This window comes from Pan paniscus, chromosome 5, assembly GCF_029289425.2.
Source record: "Pan paniscus chromosome 5, NHGRI_mPanPan1-v2.0_pri, whole genome shotgun sequence".
NCBI classification, from domain to species: Eukaryota; Metazoa; Chordata; class Mammalia; order Primates; family Hominidae; genus Pan; species Pan paniscus.
The window spans coordinates 177,721,705-177,747,107 of record NC_073254.2 but is presented as its reverse complement, the minus strand read 5'-3'; the positions used below and the strand labels follow the sequence as shown (position 1 = coordinate 177,747,107).

The following is a 25,403-nucleotide window of genomic DNA, read 5'->3' as shown; positions in this document are numbered from 1 at the left end:
TAAATCTGCTGTGAGAAAGCTTTGCCTGTGCTCTTATTTCTCATCAAAATATTTTTATTGCACGGTCAGGAAATTAGATATGAGGTCACTGAAAACGTGAAAATATAAGTTATTGTCTTGCCCGAGAAAACGCTGCAGAGGTCACTTGCAGAGGTTCCATTAGACTCCAGTCCTGTGCTCAGGCAAGTCAGCTGGGAAACTTCCTTCAGTTTTAAAAACTTGGGACTTTACAGATTCTTGCTCTGGATGGAGTACAGATTTGGAGAGGACAAAGCGTGGGCAGCTCTGCCATCAATCAAAGGACGGCTTTTATGAGTGTGCCCCAGATCAAACTCATCCATCATAAACCAGCCACCCCAACAGACACTCTCAAGCTCTCAGGATCTCAGCAGCGGAAGGGGCTGGGAGGTCTTGAGTTTAGCATTTCTCTAATGCTAGAATCCCCCACCACACTGACAAGCAGGACCCATCTTCCTTTCTAGCACTCCCAGTCACTGTGATCCAGGGCTTCTGCGGGCCAGACCCCTGAGTGGCCCTTGACTTTGGCACACTCTTCCTCAGGAGCTACAGGGCTTCACCACATAAGCTCCCGCTGGCATTCCCATGCCACCTCCAAAGCCACAGGTGTCCAGAGGAAAGACAGGCACCAAAAATACCAACAGATGTGCTGATGGGATCCAGCCCTACTCAGCACATGGTTCTCTAATAACCAGAACTAATGTTTTTTCAAAAACACACAGCAATCCAGCAGCACCCAACACATGCTTACTCTTCTGGAACACAAACTTAGGATAAATCATCTGTGCAATACTTCTTAATAGACTCACTGGAGGAGGAACTCTTCTCCAAGGCACATATTTCAAACAGAAAGCACCCTGTCGGAACACAGAACCTTTAGGCAACCACAGCATCGATGAGGGGAGGGGCGTCAGTGGCACACAGAAGAAATGTCTCTGTACTTTGCACGTTAAAGCACCCAGCACCTTGCTTCGCAGAGTGGGTGTGTGTCTGATGTTCTTGAAATTCACTCCTGCTTCCAGAAAGGATTAAGGAGACCCAGGCTGGGGTGCTGCCCACACTGCTCACTTCTCCTGCGCTAGGAACAGCTTTGCTGGCTCTTCCCAGACCTCGCTTTTAGACCCCGCTTTTCTCCAGGGGGAATGGGGTTTTGTCAGGGTCTTTTTCTTGGCTGCCCTGGGATATTCTGGGTTTAGAGGTAAGTCTCCTTTTCCCAGGCAGGAGCCCAGCAGGACCTCGGATCCATAATGTAGGTGCCACAAGACCAAGCAGGGAGCGAATCAGCAGGAGGGAAGTGAGGATGGGCAGCCTCCCTGTGAGCAGCGTGGGCCAGCAAGGGCCTTCGGGGCATCCCGCGAGCATTTCCAACCTGAACTCTGGGGAGGACATGTCTGTCTACATCTGTACCTATTGATAGACATACAGATATAGATGCGTGCACACACACACACACACTTATATATCCTTATATAGTCCTTATATATGTGTGTGTGTGTGTGTGTGTGTCTATAGCTATATACACATGTATATATGAGGGCTTAAAAATACATACATACACACACATCTAAGGATAGACAGCGCTCTGTGTGTGTGTGTGTGTGTGTGTGTGTCTGTGTGTTTAAATCCATCAAGTGACCTGTGCGATGAGGGATGTGTGTTGCTTTCAGGCGCTACGCCCTGGCTGACATTTTGGAAGGCCTTGGCTGGAGGTGCGGGTGTGGCCTGCGTCTGGGTTTTTAGGACCTGCATGTGGTCAGCAGGCTGTGGCTGCCCTGCCCCTGAGTGTGGAGGAGGTGCCGGGAACTCCTGCAAGGGGGAGCGTCTGGCTGTGGGAGGAAAGAGTCAGCACCCAGTTGAGGAAACACTATTTGGAAAGGCAGCGGCTGAGACTTCTACGCGTTTTCAAAAACTGGGCCAATAGGGAAAACTCTTTACCTCCATCTGAGAATGATTTTTAGGGGAAAATAAAATTTGCTCTGGCCTGAATAAGTAAGAGCATCTCTCTTCCTCCCTTCCCTTCCCGCACTCCTTCCCGCTGCAGGCTCCGGGCACGGCCAGCATGCTACTGCCACGCTTGTTTCCTAACAGCAGCACCGGTCTGTGCCCCTACGGGGGATGCCGTGTTCCTGGTTCTGCAGACTGTCAGCCCAGCCACACCATGCAGCGTGCAGACGTGTGCTCTCAAAGAAGGTTCTGGCAGAGTCTCTTTGAAATCCCTCTGGCCACACCTGGAAGCCGTGCTTTGGAGCTGAGTCTTTCCTGTATTTCCTGAATAACTGACTTTGTCAGCATATCATTGTCAGGTACATAGTGGTTGACTATTGCAGGTCAAAAAATTGAGACACAAAAGGGTTAAGAAATGACTCCGGACCTCATAATTAATTGCCATGGAGCAGGTATTAAAAGATTTGACCCCAGTCCAGGACTGCCTACTTGGTCTCTAATGACAGCCCTTCTGGGATCTTGATAGGATAAGATGCATGACTTGGGAGGTCTGTCAGGAGCTCTGATAAAGACCAGGCAGTGGCTGGGCGTGGTAGCTCACGCCTGTAATCCCAACACTTTGGGAGGCCAAGGCAGGCAGATCACGAGGTCAGGAGTTCAAGACCAGCCTGACCAACATGGTGAAACCCCGTCTCTACTTAAAATATAAAAATTAGCCAAGTTTGGTGGCACAGCACCTGTAATCCCAGCTACTCAGGAGGCTGAAGCAGGAGAATCGCTTGAACCCGGGAGGCGGAGGTTGCAGTGAGCTGAGATCGTGCCAGTGCACTCCAGCCTGGGCGACAGAGTGAGACTCCGTTTCAGGGGAAAAAAAAAAGACCAGGTAGCAACAAGGCCACTCCACACACAGCCCCTCTATGCTCCACCTGAAGGGTGGCTCCCAGGGGACACGTATGGAGCAGAAGTCGCCAGCAGGCCGGACACAAGGCAGCTGGAATGACCAGGCTTTGAAGTTGGCCTTTCTCAGCAGTGAGGAAGTGCTTCCCCCTCCCAGCCGAGAGGCACTCCTATGTTGGATATTTGTGTCTGAAACATGCACCAGGCCTCCTGCACACGCACAGGGTTTCAGGGAGGCACAGGTGCCAGGACAGAATTGGGGGGAGTTGGCTGAAGCTGCCACATATGTGAGGCTTCAGAAAATCTTCCAGCTGGCAGCCTGGGCCCCTGTGCCAGTTCTGAGGCACATTTTTAAAACTTAATGTGACCAGCATGCTTTCATGACACAAACGGTTCCTTGTAAGATTTAGGCAAGCCTTTTCTTTAGGAAGGGAGAGGCGGCTTGGCTATGAGCTTTGAGGAAGCAATGTTCCCTGAAAACAGAAGGGCACAGAGAGGTGACAGTGGGGGGATGTCGCCCCTGGTAGAGTTGGGGAGAGGAAGGGAGGAGGACATTTCTCGCTGGACCCGATCCTAACAGCACAGGTACTGAAGATTTCATTCATTCCCTGGGCCACCTTTCCTTCCAGTCAACTTCTTCCCAAATCATTAATAGAAGACAAGACCTATTTGTTGAATTTATCCTCCAAGTCCCCTTTGTACATCTTCCTTATGTCCCAGGCCCCATCCACAGTACAGATCTGAGTTTAAAAAGTATTAGTTGACGATAGAATCTGGACCTGTAACCAACATCCTATGCTGCCCACAAACACAGAGGTACTGGAAAAAGAGATACCATCTATTATGGAAACATATAGATATATTTATATTTATAGGATCACATTTGTTTTTAGATGTATCGAAATCCCTCCCCTGCTCAAACACACATACCAGTTCTCAGGGACATGGCAGGTTGACTTTAAGAAGAACATGATACATACGTAAGTCATATTAAAGTTCTTCATTCTTAAGAAATCCCTACCTCACTGGGTGTGGTGGCTGATGCCTGTAATCCCAACACTTGGGGAGGGCCAGGTGGGCAGATCACCTGAGGTCAGCAGTTTGAGACCAGCCTGGCCAACATGGTGAAACCCTGTCTCTACTGAAAATACAAAAATTAGCCGGGCATGGTGGCACATACCTGTAATCCCAGCTACTTGGGAGGCCGAGGTTGTAGTGAGCCGAGATCGTGCCACTGCACTCCAGCCTGGGTGGGTGATGGGGTAAGACTTGGTCTCAAACAAAACAAAACAAACAAAAACGAATAATTCCCTACCTCAAGACAGAAATTACTCTGAAGAGTAATGAGAAGTTCAAGTCCAGTCTACCTGATTATATGAGGAAGAAAGAGAACTGGGTCACTGACGAGCCAGATCAGGGGGTCCCATCTGTATTAAAGCCTGGGGCCCCTGGGAGGGATAGGACCTCATTCAAGCACTTAATGGGCACACGCTTTTCTTTCAAGATTCAAAATACTATGGTCCATCCCCATATTTATGCTCGGGAGGATGGGAAACCTCCCCATTAATCCAAATGACTTGAGACTGACCATTTTAAATCTATTCAGGGTTTAAAAGGGTGTTCTGTTCCTGGAAATAATACAGTAATCCGAATGGCAAACTGTAACCCCCGACAGAATCGAAACAGAGGGGTCTGAGGACTCTCACCTGGTGACTGCATGCCAGGATGCAACCCACACGTGGGCATCCCTACATGTTCTGTGTGGACCACCTGCCAATCAAAATGAGATCAGTTGCAGCTCACAGCCCTACTTCTCCCCAAACCAACCTGACTGAACACAAATCCATGCTGATTTCTGGGGGTGGATAAGAATTCATACTTGGCTTCCTAGCCCTCGATTTAAACAGGCTGAGTCACTCAGGGATGGAAGTAGTCAGAAGCTACTACTCGTGCCAGTGAATCTGAGGGAGTTCTTTGGAATAAGATACACGAGAAGCAAGGCTGGGGCAGAAGATGAGGAGGTGTGCGCACAGAAGGTCAGCCAGATACTCAACACATTAGCATCGTGAAAACAGAATCATCACAAAGGATATCTTGCAGGACTGTCCTTAAGGGCATTTAGGAATCCTGTTTGCTGTGAACCTGTGGGAATGAAACCAACATTTAGTATTCAGATAGAAACAGCCTTCATGCTGAATGCTCTCTCATCTACAAAAAAATAATAGATGGCTAAAGATCAATGAAATAATTCTATTTTGTAAGTGCTACGACACCCAGTTTACCGATCAGAGATTGAGATGCCACTAAAGTTTTTCACCAAGAAAATGGAGGATTCATAATTAGGCCCAACATCTGCAGGGTATTTTTTCAATAAAAGCAGATGGATGTCTGCACACTTTCCCATAAATTATAGTTCTGATGACTCCTTTGTTTTCCTCATTTTAATAGGAAAACAGAATACTGTATGCTATCTTTTCTCTTCTGTTTTCCCCAAATTTGTTAACTTTTGACCCTGGAAGTTCTGGAAACTAGGCTACGTATAAAAGACTTCTTTTTCTACACCCAGAGTAAACAAAGTCATAAAGCTGAAATTTATTAGACTTCTTTTGGGCTTTAGACATTTTAATATGAGCTGTCTTAGGCAAGAAAACATTTCTTTAGGGGCTTGAATAAAGAAGCATCTGACAGAAAGCAATTTTTATTCTATGCATTGACATCATACTTTTAAAAATAAAAATGGACGTAGTTTTAACAATTCCATCTTGGGGTAGCGGTGCCAGGTCCCTCTGTGCTGTGGGAAGCCAGTGAGCCTCTGGGGACATCATCCGGCCCTCGTGCACCAAGCAAATGACACACTCTACGGATGCTATGGTGTCCCTGTGGCATCTGACCACAGGCGCAGCTGCACTGTGGGACTCAGTGGCAGGGGGTGAGTGGCCACCGTGTCCCCATGTGCCCCACTATGGGCGACACCCGGGAGGGTGAAGAGTGGCTTGGCTCCCTATTCTTCCCAAGGTCCCTTTCCCTCTGTGCCCACGGCCCATGTGTCTGAGTAGTGGGACACAGTGGGTGGGAGGGGCTGTGAAGAGAAGCTGCGTGGAGCGCTAATCAGGAGAGACGGTGCTTAAGGCTTCCTCCTCCATCTCTGCCAGCCCCGAAGGGCACAGACGCAAGTGCCTGTGCGGCCATGTGGAGCAAACGCAGCCTTGAGGCAGATGAGGGACCAAAAGAAATGATTTCTGTTTGTCTACTGCACCCTAATTATGTGGCTGGCCTAAGCCCTCCTTCCTCTCCAAGGAAATCCAGACTTCGCCTTCCCAGGCATCTTGGAGGCCACAGAAATCTCTCCCGCCCCTCCCTGTCTGGCCTTTCCCTAAGAGCCCAGGATCCCACAGAGAGACTCAGATGACAGCTCTCCTCTCTGCCTGTGCCAATGTTTTCTGAGGCTTAGAGGGTAACAGGAGCCATGTAAACCCCGTGCCCTTCCTGAAGCATCACATGCCAAGCCAGATAGGGTGGTGGGGTCGTGTCGTGGGGGTCACTGATGAGGGGGTGTCAAACAAGGGAAAAGATAGGGTGGTGGGGTCGTGTCGTGGGGGTCACTGATGAGGGGGTGTCGAACAAGGGAAAAGGAAAAGTTTTATTTGCTTTTGCCCAGGATATTCCAATAACTTACAGGCAGGTAAATTCTTAATACTTTTGTGTAGAAGAAGAGATGAACAATATTTAAGTATAGACTATGGTAAAATCCAGTTTGGTGGAGCCAGGGTGAGTAAAACCTTAGAGGAGCTAAAAGTGAAACACACATCACAACCCGAGTGTGGTGGCAGGCACAGATTTCACCGTGAGAGTATGTGAGAGCATGTGAGTGTGCAACGGTATGAGTGTGAGCGAGCACGACAGCATGTGAGTGTGAGAGTGTGAGCATATTGGTGACTATATATGAGTGTGGGTGTAGCTAGAGTGTGAGTGTGGGTGTATAAGGGTGTGTGGGGGTGTGTAAGGGTATGTGTGTGAGTGGGTGTGTAAAGGTGTGTGTGAGAGTGTGGGTGTGTAAGGGTGTGTGAGAGTGTGGGTAAGGGTGTGTGTGAGAGTGTGGGCGTGTAAGAGTATGTGTGAGTGTGTAAGGGTATGTGTGAGTGTGGGAGGGTATGTGTGTGAGCTTATTGGTATATATGAGTGTGAGTATGGCTAGTATGAGTGTGGGTGTGTAAGGGTACATGCGTGAGCATACTGGTGATACATATGAGTGAGTGTGGCTAGCGTGAGTGTGAGTGTGTAAGGGTGTGTGCGCGTGTGTAAGGGTATGTGAGAGTGTGGGTGTGTAAGGATATGTGTGAGTGTGAGCGTATTGGTGAGTATATATGAGTGTGAGTGTGGCTAGAATGAGTGTGGGTAAGAGTGTGAGTGTGTGTGAGTCCATAAGCATGCGTGTGTGTGTTCCCTGAGTTTAGGTATATGACTAAGCACGTGGCAACTGGCCCTTGACATCCACAATGCAGGGACAAGGCCATAAATACAATCCCATAATACACACAAAAGCATCATGAGGTTGTTAAAGGTGATATAAAAATACAATGTCTAGGCCGGGTGGGGTGGCTCACGCCTATAATCCCAGCACTTTGGGAGGCTGAAGCAGGCGGATCACCTGAGGTCAGGAGTTTGAGACCAGTCTGGCCAAGATGGTGAAACCCTATCTCTACTAAAAATACAAAAATCAGCCGGGTGCTGTGGCCCACGCCTGTAATCCCAGCTACTCGAGGCAGGAGAATTGCTTGAACCTGGGAGGCAGGGGCTGCAGTGAGCCGAGATCCCACCACTGCACTCCAGCTGGGGCAACAGAGCGACACTCCATCTCAAAAATAAAAATAAATAATGTCTAAACACTGCTTTTCAGTGTTATGTGTGTGCTGGAGGATCGGTTCGTATTTCTTCCCTAGTTGTGTCAACAACTGCTTCTTTGAAAATAACATATAATGTCCTAGTCATTCTCTCTGCTTCTTTTGTCTATTAATGCACAGATAGGACCCTAGCTACATTTTTGCCATTTTGAGGACTCTGAAAATAGAGGGAGAGGGTGCCCCTGTCTGCATCCTGCCCAGCTGATGTGGAAAAGGCGGGTGTCCATTGTCCTCTTGCAAGCCCACCAAGTTATGGCTCTCAAGCACATATTACACATTTGTGTCACGTTTGGATGAAAGATTATAGTCAGAAAGAATGGCAACTAGGATTGAAAGTACCTATGAAAATTTGGGATGTTCCATTTAACGGCCCAATTTGACTAATATTCAAAAAGAATGAATGCAAAACATTCCCTCCCACCCACTTCCCCACCCCCATACGAACCCACCAGAAGAGAAAGGGAGGAAGATGTGCTCCCAACGTGAGCCTGAGCCCAGCCCACGCCATTTGTGGTTTGAGCACCGCGGCCTGGGAAGGAAGTGAAGCCGTTGTGCAGATACTTACGGAAACATTCCAGAAAGAAGCTATGGACTTGCTAATGAGGGGTTATGCTTCAGGAATGCGGACAAGAGGCAAGGCTAGTGCTTAGTGTTGCTGTTGGTACTGTAATGGAAGTTCAAAGGCCTAAATTTATAACTCAATGCAAATTCACTTCCTTCTCATCACTTTCTATTGTAGAAAAGTGAATGACCAAGAGACAAAAGCAATTCAAAGTTACAACCCTCAGAATGGAAAATGAAAAAATGCCATTTGCTTAGGCAAATAGATATTAAAATAACTGATTTCCAAATCTAATTTTTAATCAAAGTTGCTTCCTTTATATATATGCCAGGGGTAGTTAGCTCATGTTCTAGCAGATACGTAAACATCTTGTCAAATGTATGTTTTTAACCTATATAGATTTGTGTGCAAGAAAACCTAGTCTTTCTCCCCAGACATCTTTTCTAGGGAGGGTGACTGGTGACTGTTCTTGCATAAGGAGATTATCACATTAAGGAAGAAAACTCTGCTCTTCAATGGTCATCACTGCAGCACATTGTCCTTTGTGCAAAATGTGGGAATGAGTCTTCCAGGGGACCCCTTAGCAGGAGAAAAAGTGAGGTCACTGAGGTTGGAATAGGGATGTGCGTATCAAGGAGGAGGTATTGTTTGGTGAAAGTGCAGCCTGGCCTAGGTGCGACCCCTGGAAAGTGCTGTGAAAGATGGGGTGGGGAGTGGGGGATGACAGGGGACGGAGGAGGGATGGAGGAGGGTGAGAAACAAAAGCGAGGCAGGCTGGAAGTGAGGAGGGGAAAGGGAGAAAGAAAGGGAAAGAGAAAGCCCGAAATGACCAAAATATTAAATCAAAATCAAATAGGAAAATCAAAGTCAGGCAAATGGTTACATACGTAATCTGATTTCGCCAGCATACTTACGAAGAATGACGTGGGTGATAACGAATGCAAATATAAAGACTGTCAGAAAAGACAGAGATAAAATAAACATATAAAAAAATCTGTAGTTTCTTTTCCCCACACAGTTGCCTACCCAGGGACAGTGGTGATCAAACCGTTCTGAAATGAGAGGCAGAAAAAAAAAAAGTGGAAATCAATTAATAAAATGTCTTTTTACTTGCAGGAGCCCCGCCCCTCCCACCCAATACTCTGATAGTATAACACAATGATATTATTCTGCATATTTCCAAATTAACCACTCAGAGAAATGCTTCTCATCAAGACAGTTCAAGGACATCGTCATTCTTTCAACAGAACGTAGCTGTTTTGAAAAAACAAAGCATATGCATTCTTCTCAAATGGCAACTTAAAGAAATAGGAGGGCAAATTCTCATTTCTTTTGGAAAGTAAAGATTCCTCTAAAAGAAACTTCTTTGCATTCACTGAACAACCTTCCCTTAAGAAGGAACCAACACCGCCTGATGGTAAGTTCTGGCCTGGGGCTGGATGTCGATCAAGTGACCTGCTTTGCATAGTAAATGGCCATAGAGAGAGGCCACAAGGGGCCTGGGACAGGACAGAGGGACAATCCTTTGTCCTCAGTTACAACCGTTCAGCAGATATCCATCACATTTATTAATGCATTGGGCCTCAAAACACCGCCTGATGGTAAGTTCTGGGCTGGGGCTGGATGTCGATCAAGTGACCTGCTTTGCATAGTAAATGGCCATAGAGAGAGGCCACAAGGGGCCTGGGACAGGACAGAGGGACAATCCTTTGTCCTCAGTTACAACTGTTCAGCAGATATCAATCACATTTATTAATGCATTGGGCCTCAAAACATTCCTATGAAGAAAACGATGGTGTTACCCTATTTTACAGATGGGCAAACTGAGGCTTACAGAGATGGGAGACTGCCTGCACGGGGCCATTCAGCTCAGAAGCAGTGGAACTAGAACTTGAGGTCATGCCTTTCAGAGCTGCTCCCATCTTCTTACTGTACATGCTGCCTCTGGCACTTTATAAATGACAGAGGGTCTGATATGGGCATCATTACATGGTTACCCATGGTACCCTAAGTGCAGACCCCAGGCCTCTCACCTGGACATCTGCACACAAAGTCTGTAATGCATTTGAGATTTGTTCTTCCCCTTGCAAGTAATGGCAAAGGGCTTCTCTTGACTACTCAGCTGATCTTCTATTGAGAACACCATTCTAACATACTCGCTCATACAAGACTGCCTGTGGCGGCTGGGGAGGACACCGCTGGGCATATGACTTAGCTTTCTCCTCCGGCTGTTTTCTAAGCTGAACTTGTATCCAGTTTTCATATTTTATCTATCTCTAAGTGCTTGAAAATATACTGGGAGTGCTATATGAGGTGTGACCATATAAATAAAACATTATAAACTTAGGCAAGGCAGTCAGTATCATGACTTTCTGGTCATGTATCATAAATCGGTCATCTTGCATTTTTGGTCAAATGCAAGCTTGTTTCTTGAAAAGGGCATGAGGACACCTGAATGATAGTGGCGGCAGAGGAAGTGCAAGATAATCATTGCTGCCTGCAAGTGGTAGTAATAAGAAACAGCCAATCTGAGCAGAGGACTTGAGGAGAGATTTCAGAGCTCCCTGGCCTGGTGATAAGCTGATGGCCTATAAGATGCTGACACTCAGGGAAAATAATTTGTATAAGCCTACCCATGTGAGTTACATGTTAACATGTGTTGCTGCCCCGCCCCCCCCCCCCCCCCCACCGGCTGGAAAAGCAAACCCTGAATAAAAACAACCTCCCTGGGGCTGGGGAGGGCTGCACAGGTGTATCGGGTGTATCACAGAGAATACCCGGGGCCGGGGAAATACTCTGTGTGATACTGGAATGACAGAAACATGCAATCATACATTTGCCCAAAGCCACAGAATGTACCACACCTAGAGTGAACCCTAATGTAAACTGTGGACGTTGCATGATAATGATGTATCAATGCACGTTCATCAATCCTGACAAATTTATCCACTATGATGGAAGATGTTGATAATGGGGGAGGCTGTGCATGTGGAGGGGAGGGGGAGATGGGAACTCTCTGGACCTGCCTCTCAATTTTGCTGTGAACCTAAAACAGCTCTAAAAAAAATTAAGTGTTTAAATATTGACAACGAACAAACCTCATTTCCCCGAGTTACTGATCTGCACAGTCTGTATCATGAGAGATCTATCTATGTGTCGATGTGCACAGAGAGAAACAAATCTGAATCAGCCAGAATTTCCTAAGACTTGGAGGCCATCATTTTGAGAAACCACTTTTCTTCTCAATGTATGACTACAGAAAATGGGCATGAGAGTGAAAGCTGGGGGCATAAAAGCACATGCTGGGATGGAATCTCCTATTCACTCTAGGAAAGCTGATCTCTCAATCCCACATGCGGTGGGTTTGAGCCTCTCAACTGAAGTGAAAATCGCCTCAGCAAAGAAGAATGTAGGGTCTGGGAGGCACTGTTAACACCAGGTACACCCCATCTGAAGCATGAAGGTCTTGCAGCACACTACAGACCATTTCTACCATAGCAGGCAGGTTGTATTTTTAGCTTAGAAAGTTTAATAACAGCTAAGCTGTGACACTGTGCTTTCCCGACGGAGGCAGAGTAACTACTGAAATGAAAGCAACAGATGATGCGGACGAGACAGTTGCTCGTGGAGTCTGGGAGCTTCTTGGGAAACCAGCGCCGTCTTTGAGATGAGTGTGAACTCCTGGCTCTCCGGTAGCCCTGAGCTAAAAGCAGTTCCTGTCTAGAAACTTGTATTGAAAACTTTTTCTGGCAAACTATTTCTGGGATTTTAGTGGCAGGAATCCCACTAAAAATCTAGGCTCACTGAGAAATTATCCTACTGAATATTTTTCATGTCCTCTGTTGTGTTTGTTGAGTTTATGGTGGTAATGAGTCTGAGAGGCTCGGCGGGTGCCTCCGGGGAGTCAGAAAGCATCACAGTCCTCAGGCCGGAGGTCTCACTGGCCTAATCCCCACCCCACATTCTTACACCTCGAGCCTGTGTGCTCTCCCCACCTCCCTTTCTGTGCTTTCCTCTCTGCCCAACATCTGATGATCAGTTGCACCCAGGGTCTCTTTTCCACGGACTGTCTTTCTCTCTCACTGGCAATCCCTTTTCATCTCAAGGTCCAAATGCCACTCTACACTGATGACTCAAGAACGGTGGCCTCTCACCTTCAGCAACAGACTCCTGCTGAATGGCCTGACTGGCCCTCAGACTTGACTTGTCCCGGAGAGGACATCCTGTCCTCCCTCCCCAAACACGTGCCTCTTCAGACTCTCTATCTGACCAGTTGCTCAACTCAGAACCCCAGGCATCTTTCCTGACCCCGCCCTTTCTCTCACCCCCACATCCAAACCATGAGCAAGTCCTATCGGCTTTACCCTGGCTTCATCTGAAATCATCTGCTATGGTCTGAATGTGTCCCCCGAAGTTCGTGTGTTGGAAACTTAGTCCCCAGTGCAGCAGTGTTGAGAGGTGGGGCATTGAAGAGGGGATGAGGTCATGAGGGCTCTGTTCTCATGAATGGCTTAGGATTAATGCTGTTATTGTGGGAGCGGGCTCCTGATAAAGGAATGATCCCCCTCCGCCTCTCACACTCTCTTGCCCTCCTGCCTTCTGCCATGGGAGGACACAGCAAGAAGACCCTTCAGATGTAGGCCCCGTGGCCGTGGACTTCCCAGCCTCCAGAACTGTAAGGACTAAATCTCTGCTCTTTATAAGTTACCCGGTCTGTAGTACTCTGTTACAGCAGCACAAAATGGACTAAGACATGCTCACATTTGTTTTTCACTTGTGCTTGTCTGCCAACCCTACTCTAAGCCTAACACACATTTGTCAAGTAACTGAATACACTCTCATCTTATCAAAAGGACATCTGCAGGAGTAAGTGCATTGCCCAAGGTCACACAGTTAATGTATCACAAAGCTGGGATGGGGGCCCAGCTCTATCTGTCACCTAACCTGAGCTCCTGTCCATTAAATGCTACACTGCCTTTACTGAGTATTTTCCATGTACCCAGCACTGTATCAGGTGCTCGGAATACTAAGAAGAAACTGCCACAACATAGGACACCATGGCTTCAAAGAGTTCCTTGTGTTATTTGGTGAGGACACAATTTTCAGACACTAAAATATTCCTCAGATCCAAGGAACGAACTCCTAATTTAGCTTCCATGTCAGTCAGCTTGATTGCCATTGTTGGTAGCAGACAGCATTCTTTCTTTTCAGGTCAAGGATGAGAACAGGCCATGGAAAAGCAGGGAGACCTCACATGGTGGCCCATCCTGTCCTGCTGGGAGAGCCACCCTCCTGCCTCCAGCTCTGAACGCGCTCAGAGGAGCGGAAGCTAAAGAGCTGCTAGAGTTACACCTTCCAATGGGGAGGCTAGTGTCATTCAGTGTCCAGGATAGAAAGTTGGCAAGAATTAGGCACAAGTTGAGCTGGGAAGAGAGCAAGTGACTGCAACCAACACATGACATAGCTCTCAGGGGCCCAAGTGAACACATCTGAGAAGCTCCACACAGCCATATTTAGAGTATTATTTCTATACTTTCTGTGTGGAAAAATTGAATGGCTGTCCTGTGTGCCAGGGTAGGGTTAGGGGCACGTGTGATGGGAAGTTCTTTAAACAAACACTTTGAAGTTGTTGCCACATTCCTTGATTCTAAAGTTTGGGTCCTGCCAGAAGGGAGTGGTCTTTATACCACAGTATCACTGGAGGATTCCTTTATTTAAAAGATGTGTTAGGGCTGGGTGTGGTGGCTCACGCCTGCAATCCCAGCATTTTGGGAGGCCGAGGCGGGCAGATCACGAGGTCAGGAGATCGAGAATATCCTGGCCAACATGGTGAAACCCCGTCTCTACTAAAAATACAAAAATTAGCTGGGTGTGGTGGTGTGTGCCTATAGTCCCAGCTACTCAGGAGGCTGAGGCAGGAGAACCACTTGAACCCAGGAGGTGGAGGGTGCAAGCTGCAGTGAGCTGAGATCATGCCACTGCACTAAAGCCTGAGAGACAGAGCAAGACTCTGTCTCAAAAAAAAAAAAAAAAAAAAAAAAGGTGTATGAGTCTGTTCTCATGCTGCTATAAGGGCATACCCGAGACTGGGTAATTTACAAAGGAAAGAGGTTTAATTGATTCACCATTCTGCAGGGCTGGCCAAGGCTTCAGGAAACTTATAATCATGGTGGAAGGGGATGCAAACACATCCTTCTTCACAAGGCAGCAGGAGAGAGAAGAATGAGAGGCAAGTGAAGGGGGAAGTCCCTTATAAAACCATCAGGTCTCATGAGAACTCACTCATTATCATTAGAATAGCATGGGGGAAACTGTCCCCATGATTCAATTACCTCCCACCAGCTCCTCCCACCACACATGGGGATTATGGGAACTACAATTAAGGATGAGATTTGGGTGGGGACACAAAGCCTAACCATATCAATTGATGAGGAGCTACTCCCTAAGAGCCAGCTGGTGAATGGAATACTGAGGGTGGGGGATGGCTGGAATACCTGGAAGGTTCTAGAAAATAACAAGATTGAGTTAGCTAGCCCGGGGATCCTGGCCATGCCTCTGGTGGCACCGAGCTGCCTGCAGTAACCTGTGGACCTGCTCTCCTCTTTCATCCAGCTGGCTCCCAGAGGGGAGGAATCATTTCTAGTCACCCTCAGAGCCCTGGCACCTAAGTGCCTGGCATGCAGTAGACACCCAGTAACTATGGATTAAGTAAAGGCAGAAATGTCTTCAATCTCGTTTAGTAGGTTTATGAGCGATCACTACTCCAGGTTGCCAGGTGAAGACATTGACAAACGCGGGCAAAACATGAGATTCTAGGCATGCCAGGCACAAGACAAAACAGGGGTCCAGGACTTCTGCATACGTTCTGAGAAGGCTGAGAGCTGGGAGATACTGACTAGGTGCTAAGAGCTGACAACAGTTCGCATGGATCAGCTCATGCAGAAAGAGTGGGAGGAGAGAGATAATGGGAGGCAGGGGTGGTTTTACTCAAGCTCCATGGGGTACCAGTGAGAGCCCCAGAGGCTACAGTGGAATGCAAGTCACCTGCCCTCAGATCCTAAGTGGGCAAAGAAGGTTCCATTAAAGTGGCCAGTGGGAACATAGTTCAGGAAAAAGAGCTATGGTCCTATTTTGTGAACCTAAAACTCTAAATAATGATGAAAACAATTTTATTTTATTTATTTATATTTTGAGATGGAGCCTTGCTCTGTTGCCCAGGCTGGAGTACAATGGTATGATCTCGGCTTATTGCAGCCTCTGCCTCCCGGGTTCAAGCGATATCTCCTGCCTCAGCCTCCTGAGTAGCTGGGACTATAGGCATGCACGCCACCACATCTGGCTATTTTTTTTTTTTTTTTTTTGTATTTTTAGTGGAGATGGGATTTTGCCATGTTGGCCAGGCTGGTCTCGAACTCCTGACCTCAGGTGATCCACCTGCCTCAGCCTCCCAAAGTGCTGGGATTACAGGCATGAACACCATGCCCAGGCGAAAACAATATTATTAAGGATTAAGGAAAGCTACCAGTTACTGAGTATCTGCTGGAAGCACCATTTCATTTAACTTGACAGCAGCCCTGGGGGTAGGCGCTATAATCCATATCTGACAGCGGAGGAAATCAGTCAGAAAGGTTAGGACACTGGCCCCATCCTGAGCTTAGTCAGCTGTGCCTTTCCTCAGATTAGAGGGAGATTTAATTTCTGGAAGAGATCAAATATGAAAAAGGGGCCTTAAAAATATGGAGAAGCAGAGAATTATTACAATAGGACAGGGACCAAAAACTCCACTGAAATACTGAGGGGAAAGTATTTGCAAAAGTTGTATCTGAAGGCTGCTGGAGATCGAATGAAATGTTTGGCAAGAAATGTTAAGAATTTGAACTCTCCCAGAAGTCGGGTTCTAACACAGGCCCTCAAGAGTGGATCCAGAGTTCAATAAAAATTATGTCCTGTGGCCAGGCATGGGTAATGGAGAGGGGACCCAGAGCCAGGATTCTGCATTTTCCATGCAGCGGTCACAGGCTCTTGGCAGACGGTGGCTCAGCTTGGTCAGGATGTGGGGAATGAGAATCCCAGCCTCATTCCCCAAGAGCATCTTGAGAATCTGGTGGAAAATAGATGGAAATGTGCAATTGAAGTTTAAATTTCTAATTTAAATGTTAATCACATTTAAATTAAGTCGCATGTTTTTAAAGGTCTGAAGTAGAAAATACTTTTCTTTAAACGTAGGGCTTTTTTACCTCCAAAATTAGAAAAATTTTGCCCTATGAGGTATATTCCATTTGTTGTTTAGAAAGACGAAAGCTGAGATCCAGTGGTACATATTGTATCTGGCCTCTATGGTCACCACATAATTCATAAAATTATGCAATAGGAATATTTAAATATTAAACTAGCTGAAGGATTAGAGGACCAAGCCCTTCCTTAGACTGTAAATGATGCATGCGGCTCTAGGTCTTTTGGTAAGATCTAAGTTATAAAAGCTTTGCTACTGTGTCCGATGACTCAGGAGAGTTCTGAAAAGCAACCTCACCTGCCTTACTCCACGTTCCCCTGTTTTAATCTAATCTTTCTACCTGACCTTGCTTTGTGTTGGGCACTGTGCTAAGAATTTTACATGGACTGTGTCATTTAATTCTCACGAAACCAGATGAACTCAATGTTATTATTCCCATTTTGCAGGTAAGAAAAGTGCAGATGGAGGAGTCAGCATTGGAACCCACATGTTCATCTGCACCTGAGCCACCACCTGTGACTGCCTCACACTCCAATTCTCTGCTGGTTGCTGTGCCAGAGTGCCCTGAGGACCCAAAGCGTCTCTGCTGGAGCAGACACTCAGGCTGATTGGGTGATGGGTACCCAAGGCCCAGGATGGCAGCAGGAATGGGGCCACAATGGGACCTGCCACACCAGGCCTGGCCTTTGTGTCCAGGGTCCCTTGGGACTCTGCAGCACAAGAAAAGAAACTGCCCATGTGTGGAGATATCCACCCTCAATCAAGTCAAGGTGGCCTCATCCTCAGCAAAGTGAATGTTGGAAGAAGCAGAAACTTCTTACAGAGACATGGATTTGATAAAGCTGCTTGGCAAACATTATTGTTCAGATTGTGGAGCTTGGGGGGTGCTAGGGTTTGAATATTTGTCCCCTCTGAAACTCACATTGAAACTTAATCCACACTGTAGCTGTATTAAGAGGATAAGAAATCTGACTATGGTAATTGAGAGGTAATTAGGGGCAGCTGAGGCCATCAGGGTGAGGCCTTCGTGGCTTCCTAAGAGGAGGAAGGGAGACCTGAGCCAGTATGCCCAGCCCCCTCGCCATATGTGATGCGTTGGGCCACCTTGAGACTCTGCAGTGTCCCCATCAGCAAGAAGGCCCTCATCAGATGCATTCCCTCGATCTTGGACTTTCCAGCCTCCAGAACCCTAAGAAATAAATCCCTTTTCTTTGTACATTACATAGCCTCCGGTATTCAGTTATAGCAACAGAAAATGGACTAAGACAGAGGGTTCTCTTGGGTAAAGCAATGTATCAGGTACGGTTTCTTCCCCCACCCTCTCTTCTCAGCTCCTTTTGTGAAAATAAGTCCTATCTGCTTAATTGTATGAAGAAACAAAATCAAGAAATCATATTAACTAATTCTGTGTCCTTAAAGTATTATTATAGCACTTCCACATGGGGACTAAATTTCTTCACAGGTAAAATGTTCCATTAGATAAGCTCTAAGATGTCTTTGAGCAGGAAAATCTAATGCACAACGACTCTGTTTTATTAGTATCTGCATGAATTCTTCTGGTTTTGAGTCCTTGCCAGTGTTTTATAAATTAACATTCTGCAGGATTTAGCTCCATTTGTTAAAAAAAAAACTCTAAAACTAAAACATTTCAGTGTAAAACCAATTAGTAAAATGTAGCACTGCTGTGACCTTTATGCTACAATGTAAAGTAACCTTGGACAGCAATGTGGCTGACTCTAAGGTGTCTCTCCCCTCCCCACCCAGGTCTCACTGGCTCCTGCCCTGGCCTTGCCACCACCTGGCAGGTGGCTAAGTCTCTATGGGCATGAAATGACGGAGCTTGACTAGTAGACAACAGAGGTCCCTTCAGCTCCCCAAATAGGCAATTTTACACATTTCTATTTTCTCGTTTTCCAAGTTTGTTTAAATTCTATTTTTGTTTTTGTTTTTGAGGTGGAGTCTCGCTCTGCCACCCAGGCTGGAGTACAGTGGTGCAATCTTGGCTCACTGCAACCTCTGCCTCCTGGGTTCAAGTGATTCTCTTGCCTCAGGCTCCCGAGTAGCTGGAATTACAGGCATGCAACACCATGCCCGGCTATTATTTTTTTTTTTTAATTTTTAGTAGAGACGGGGTTTCACCATGTTGGCCAGGCTGGTCTCGAACTCCTGACCTCAAGTGATCCACCTGCCTCGGCCTCCCCACAAATCCTGTTTTTTAACCCTGCTTTCCAAAGTTGGGTGAATTTTGTGATTCAAGGAGGAGGACAAGTGTGCACTGCAGAGGCCGGCATTCTAAAGCAAGTGACACCCTGAGTAAGCTCTGCTGGGTAGAAACAAAGATGATTATGAAGCCATTGAGAAGAGAAAGAAAGGCCTTGAGCGAGTGAGGAAGAAGGTGAAAAAAGATGGTTTCATTTGTAATGTAAATAATTCTCAAAAGGAGATGTAAACAAGTGAGTAGAAATGAGGATAATTTAAAAAGTGAATTGGCCAGTTAGGATCTGAAAGGAAATCCCACAATTCCCCAAATATAGTGTGTGGAGGGTCATCATATGAAATGAGAAATTTTAACTAGATGGGAAGGATTGAGTTCCCCCACCCAGCACTCTCCTATTTGCTAAGAATTGGAATAAGGGCCCACTGGAGAGGTCTCTGAGCTTCCTAGAATCTAGGAGCTGAATCAGGGCTCTGCGTCACCATGGTAAAATCCGTCATGTGGCCGGGCGCGGGGGCTCATGCCTGTAATCCCAGCACTTTGGGAGGCCGAGGTGGGTGGATCATTTGAGGTCAGGAGTTCGAGACCACCCTGGCCAACATGGTGAAACCCCGTCTGTATTAAAAATACAAAAAGTAGCTGGGTGTGGTGGCAGGCACCTGTAATCCCAGCTACTCAAGAGGCCAAGGCACAAAAATCACTTGAACCCAGGAGGCGGAGGTTGCAGTGAGCCAAGATAGCACCATTGCACTGCAGCCTGGGTGACAGAGTGAGATTCGGTCTCAAAAAAAAAAAAAAAAATCAGTCATGTGAGTTCAAATTTGTATAGCCTCAAAAACGGTCTTCGCGTGTTGGTGGTCTTCGGTCATTCTCCACCTGTCGTTTGTGAAACTCTGAGACAAGCTCCACGTGAGCAGTGCTTAGTCCTCAGTAAGTCCACGCCACTCCTGTCCCACCCAAGCCCCTCAGCGTTGACCTTACGCCATCTTTGGGTCTGCAGGGCCAGAAACGATGCCTAGTTCTCCTTAATTCTCCATGGAATAAAACAAATTATCTTGCAAAATTGAAAAACAAACTCGTGCTATCATCCAACACCCCTCAGAAACTTCTCAATGACTCTAGAAATTACGGGTCTTGAAATCAATAGTGCCATCTTAGCTCGGAATGGCTGACGCATTTGTAAGGCTTTCTGGTTTTCAATATTCATTCACATTCTTTATTTCACTCACTCGATCTCTACCCTGTGATAGAGGTGGTACAGATTCCCAGAGGACAGGCGAGGAAAGCAGCTTGGAGTGAAATGGAATTGCCAGTGTCTAGAACCAGCTTCTGATGTCTGCCCACCGCCTTTTCCAGTTCCCCCACCCTCGTGACTCTTATGTTCTTTCATGTCCAGTAATTAAAGATTTTTTGAACCCTCAGTCAATTTATCCTCAAAATAAAGATTTCAGAATAGAGTTGTCTCATGGGCATGTTACGCACAGAAAGCTAGCAATTCTCAGGCTCTTCAAAACCTTCTGACTACATGTATACACGGTGAGAAAGTTGTATTCCCAATTGGCATGCTTCTCCAAAGTAAATACGTTTCTGGGATCTTGTAGCAAAGAGTCCACATCATCTGGGCACAGAGAGCTGTGTCTATGAGCAGGACCCAACGGCTGCATGGATTGATGCCAGTTCCCTTGAGAAGCCAACTATGATGAGTCCAAGCAGAACCCATTTTTTAAAAAATTCAAAAAGAATGAGGACCCTCTGGAAAACTTCAGAGACATTTCATTTTTCTGAGTTGAAACTGAAGACGCAACCTCGTTACTATTATTGTTAAGATATAAGGCCATATATATCTGTGTTTCTTTCCTCAGGGAACCCTCAAGCAAAGAAATGCAAATATGTACCACCGTACTGTGTACTTTTCAAGGGCTTTTTCACATAATATCTCATCTGGTAATAAAAAGATATACATACTGCAGTGTCTCGTGACTGTCACTAATGCCTGTGATATGAGGTAAGAGGAACAGGTGTTCCCCTGTATATGCTCAGATTCACCTGGAGGGTTCTTTCCATGAGGCTGCCATTCATGCTTGTAATATTCACGATGGTGCTTGGCTTTCCGCCTCTAAAAGGTGGGTGATGGTCAGAAGACCCCTAGGGCATTCCTGCTCTGATGGTCCATAATCTGAGATCTGGGGGCCAAGGGAACCTCAGGGTCCAGCACTCCCCATCAGAAGTCCTTGTGGCTCAGTCTGGTTCTCTTGGGACAAGTCCTGACCATCTCGATTTGCCTAACATGGAACAGAAGCAAAGCCACTCTCAGGTGTGCAGAAGGGGCGTTTGACACCCAGACATCATCTGTAGGGTCTCTCAACATTCTCATGGCACACTGTCCCTGCACCCGGACGTCTGATCCCCCCGAAGTATCTGTTCCTCCTGCCTCGTGTGTGGTTGGGATTTTAGGGCATACATCTGAGATTCCACAATCCCTCTGTCCCTTCAGTTCGAGGTCTGGTCTACGGTACATGCTCAGATCAGGGAGGGTGCACCTGGGAGTGGAGTGGCCTGGCAGCCTTTCCTGCTGGGCACAGGGCCGCTCGTCCTCTAGGCTGCCTGTGGGTTCTGTAGTGTCCAGCTCCAGCCTTGGGCCTGGCATCTCCCTGGGGTGAGCTGACCCCCTGGACACCTGTGGACCTAATTGTCCCACGGGCCCTCCCCTTCCGCAGGTCCCGAGCTCTGGTCATCAAGCTCCCTGCAATCTCTCCTCCTCACAAGCTGCCTCTTCTTTGCTAGTGGCATCCCCCATGGGGAACCCATTTATTTCATGCCCTCTGCCCCCTCATCCCTCTCATCCAGGTGGTCAGCAGGAGGTGGTCATGGTCTATCTGATCTCTCCTGTCTTGCTCCCCAGTGTCTGAAGGCCACTGCACTGTGCCGGCTCTTGTCCCCTCTTGCAGGAGCCGCTGTCACATCTTCCTGGACACCCCCCTTATGTGTCCCCCACACTGTTGCCAACAGGGCTTTCCAGTGCAAATGACATCTCAGGAGCCTCTTGCCTGAAGTCTCTGGGTGGTTCCTAATGCTGCTGGCGCCCCACTCTCCTGTCACTGGCTGCACCCCCAATGTGTCTGCAGAACCGAGTGCTCTGAGGTCTGGGTTTCCAAGCTGTGCTCCTTGGGTGCTGGGCAGGCCTCTGGCCCCCTCTCTCACCTCTTCTTCCTTCCCCTTGAACTACAGCAGTTAGACCTATGTCTGTTTTATATACTGAGTTTCCTCATTATTTTTCATTTTCTAAAATGGATCATTGCTTATAACAACCAAAAAAAAAAAAAACAAAACAAAACAAAACAAAAATGCAGTCAGCTAGTAAATGTGGCAAATGTTGACTAATTATTGTGAGCAGCTCTGAGTGAAGTTCCTAGAGTGCGATGCTGCCCCCTTATGAAACACCACATGATGGGCACTGCTGGCAGGATGTAGGACTCTACGGCAGAGGACTCGAACTTGGGTCCTGGCCTTTTGCCTAGTGATATGATGTGCACAGTTTCTGGGCCTCAGCAAGTCGGATATGCTATAAAAGGTTATTTCCAACTCAACTACTACGATTCCATAGCTAAATAAAACTTTTCAAGAATTGAAGTCAATTGTGTCTACACATTTCACACAATGAGGAAGTGCTGGCCAGCCCAGCAGCAGGAACTCTACAAATAAAGTATTTACGAGAACAGGGGCGCTTACAGACCCAGCCTAGGCCCAGAACAGATTGGTGGCTCTAATGGCACTCAGAAATGACGAAGTACGACATCAATACCCCTGCCAGCAGACTTGGGTCCGCACAGACGTCTGGAGCTCTAAATACGGTGTGCTGTTTTTGTTTCTTGTTGTTCACATAAAGCTGCAAGCACTTCACTGAGTCACTGCAGTCCAGTCAGCAGGTCCTTAATTACTTTTCTCAACAAAGGCACTCAAAGGAACAGGCAAAGTTCTACCAGTTAGGACCAGCTATGGAATGTCGGGGGCCCGCGGCAAAATGAAAATTTGGGGCAGCTGCTTAAAAATCATTAAGAATTGGCCGGGCACAGTGGCTCATGCCTGTAATTCCAGCAGTTTGGGAGGCAGAGGTGGGTGGATCCCCTGAGGTCAGGAGTTTGAGACGAGCTTGGCCAACATAGTGAAATGCCACCTACTAAAAACACAAAAATTAGCCGGATGTGGTGGCGGGCACCTGTAATCCCAGCTAGCTGGGAGGCTGAGGCATGAGAATCGCTTGAACCTGGGAAGCAGAGGTTACAGTGAGCCAAGATTGCACCATTGCACTCCAGCGTGGGTGACACAGTGAGACTCTGTCTCAAAAAAAAAAAAAAAAAAAAAAAAAATTCATGAAGAGTTTCAAGCTGGAGAGAGCAGAACACGAAGTCCATCTGGGGCCCTGTGTGAGGAAGCAGGTTACACACTGGTGACCCCGGCCCTGCTAACTGCCATAGTGTTACGGCCTGGGAATGTGATTTTCCCATTTGTGGCGGATCGATGTCTAGCGATTCCATGGGGTTTTCTGAGAGGATTTATAGAGAGTTTTTCTAAGAACATCACACGGTGAGGAAGTTGTGATTTCCTCGGAGTTAAGGCCTAGTCAACAGCCCCTTCTCTATGGAGAGCCTTGGGGCTTTTCTTCCCCTTGAACTACAGCAGTTAGACCTATGTCTGTTTTATATATTGAGTTTCCTCATTACTTTTCATTTTCTAAAATGGATCACTGATTACATCAACCAAAAAAAAAAAAAATCAGTCAGCTAGTAAACATGGTAAAGTTGACTGTAAATCAGTCAGCTAGTAAATGTGGTAAAGTTGACTGTAATTATTGTGAGCAGCTGTGAGTGAAGTTCCTGGAGGTGGGGCTGCTCCCTTATGAAACACCACACAGTGGGGCACTGTTGATGGGATGTAGGACTCTATGGCACAGGACTCGAACTTGGGTCCTGGCCTTTTGCACTCCCCCCCCCATCCCCCCTACCAAAAGCTGTGGTGTCTTCATCCAGGTGCACCAGCCAGCGGTGGAGGGGCTTGCCAAGAGCTGCCATTTTCTAGCCTGGGCGAGGCTGACTGGGCGAAGGTGTGATGGGAACAAGTTTACCAAGGAAGAAGGATGTAATATCAGGGAGACCACGAGAGGAAGAGTCAGCAAACACTAAAACTGTCAGCCCTTTCAATACTATTTTCCAAGAGTATCAGAAACTGTTTATAACCTCCAGGGCAACCGTTCTTAGACTTTTTTTTTCATTCCCTACTGGTTTAAAACTCTGATGACAGCTATGGATCCCTTCACTCTCGTGCACTCACACATTTTAGGTACAATTTCCCGAAGCCTGTTCCTAGGCCCCAGGTTAAGAATGGTTGACCTATCAGGTTAGTTCACAGAAACTGAAATAACTTATTTCAGATGATGAGATGGATGGGCTGCCTACTGCTCCAACAAGGCTGCTTGAAATGATTTATTTCAACCAGAAGTTAAAACTGAGCTGTTCTAAGAAGGCAGGCCAACAGGTGCCTATCGTGTGGCATGCTAAATGTGCCATCCCCAGGGTCCCGGAGGTATACAACCTAAAATCCCAGCCCCAGGCAGGCTGGCACCCTGGGTTAACCCCGGCATAAGTCAATGCAATCCTTGGCCTACTCAGAAGGAGCTACTCTAATTACACTTTATTCCCGGGTTTCTTAAACTAAGGGTTGTGATCAAATAGTGAGTCATGAAATTGATTTAGCTGGTCATGACCAGCACTAAAAACAAACAATAAAATAGAAAGTAACAAGGCATCTTCTGTTGAGAAATGCAAGCACTGCTTCATGCCTTTTATGTGCATCTCTGTGCACTGGATCCCAGTAGAAAATGTATTTCCTACTGTGAGTTGCTGTAAAACACAAAAAGTTTGAAAGCTACTGTTTTATTCGAATTTGTAGGAGGCACACGTGAGGCCCTCCGATATCTGTTGAGTAGATAAATACAAGTGTAAGTTGCGTCAGTCACAGACCTAAAGACACCATGAGTCATTTTCAGTGATGGCATTTCCACCCTCCCAGAACTGTGCAAGGATTACTAGCTCTTGATCAGACTTAATTTTTTTAAAATGATCATTTCTCTTGGAGTCTGACATTTTAAAATTTGTGCTTCTGATAGGTTTGAGGGTGAGGGATATGGGTTTCATTTAGTTTAGATTGGGTGCCCGAGGCTTTTTTTTTCCCCCCAGTTGAGAACACTAACCTCATCATAGGGCCAAAAAAGCAATATACTTTTTTTTTTTCTCTAAGAGAGAAGACTACGATGGAGACATGAAGGTAGATACAGCAAGAGGAGCATCAAACTCTCTTTTTCTTCTTCCCTCCCTTCTCTCCTTCAGTAAATACTAACTGAGCAGCTGCATGCCAGTCAAGGACTTGGCTGCTGGGAATACAGTAAGGGAAACTGACACAGGCCTGGCCTCTTGAAGCTTACCCACCTGTGGGCAGAGACACTGGCCACTCGAGTCCACACATCCCCAGTGTATACCATGACAACCCTGGTCAGAGCTATGAAGGAAGCATACAGAAAGCTATGGGAAGTGTGTGCAGTGGCAGGCTTCCCTGAGGAGCCCACGCCTGAACATCTCC

The 25,403-nt window shown here is 46.9% G+C and overlaps 1 protein-coding gene across 5 annotated transcripts in view; it reads right to left on the bottom strand.

Moving 5' to 3' along the window:
• The window catches only part of ZDHHC14 (zinc finger DHHC-type palmitoyltransferase 14), a 296,986-nt gene that overhangs the window by 36,088 nt on the left and 235,495 nt on the right, over window positions 1-25,403 (bottom strand). For 4 of the 5 annotated variants that reach the window (XM_008975146.4, XM_008975166.4, XM_008975149.5 and 1 more), the window contains 2 exons: window positions 9,237-9,374; window positions 4,953-5,001 (listed from right to left, as the gene is read on the bottom strand). In XM_008975146.4, coding sequence (XP_008973394.2) covers window positions 4,953-5,001; window positions 9,237-9,374 — 187 coding nt within the window. The remainder of the gene's footprint in view (window positions 1-4,952; window positions 5,002-9,236; window positions 9,375-25,403) is intronic. The other variant, XM_034963136.3, reaches the window with a different exon arrangement.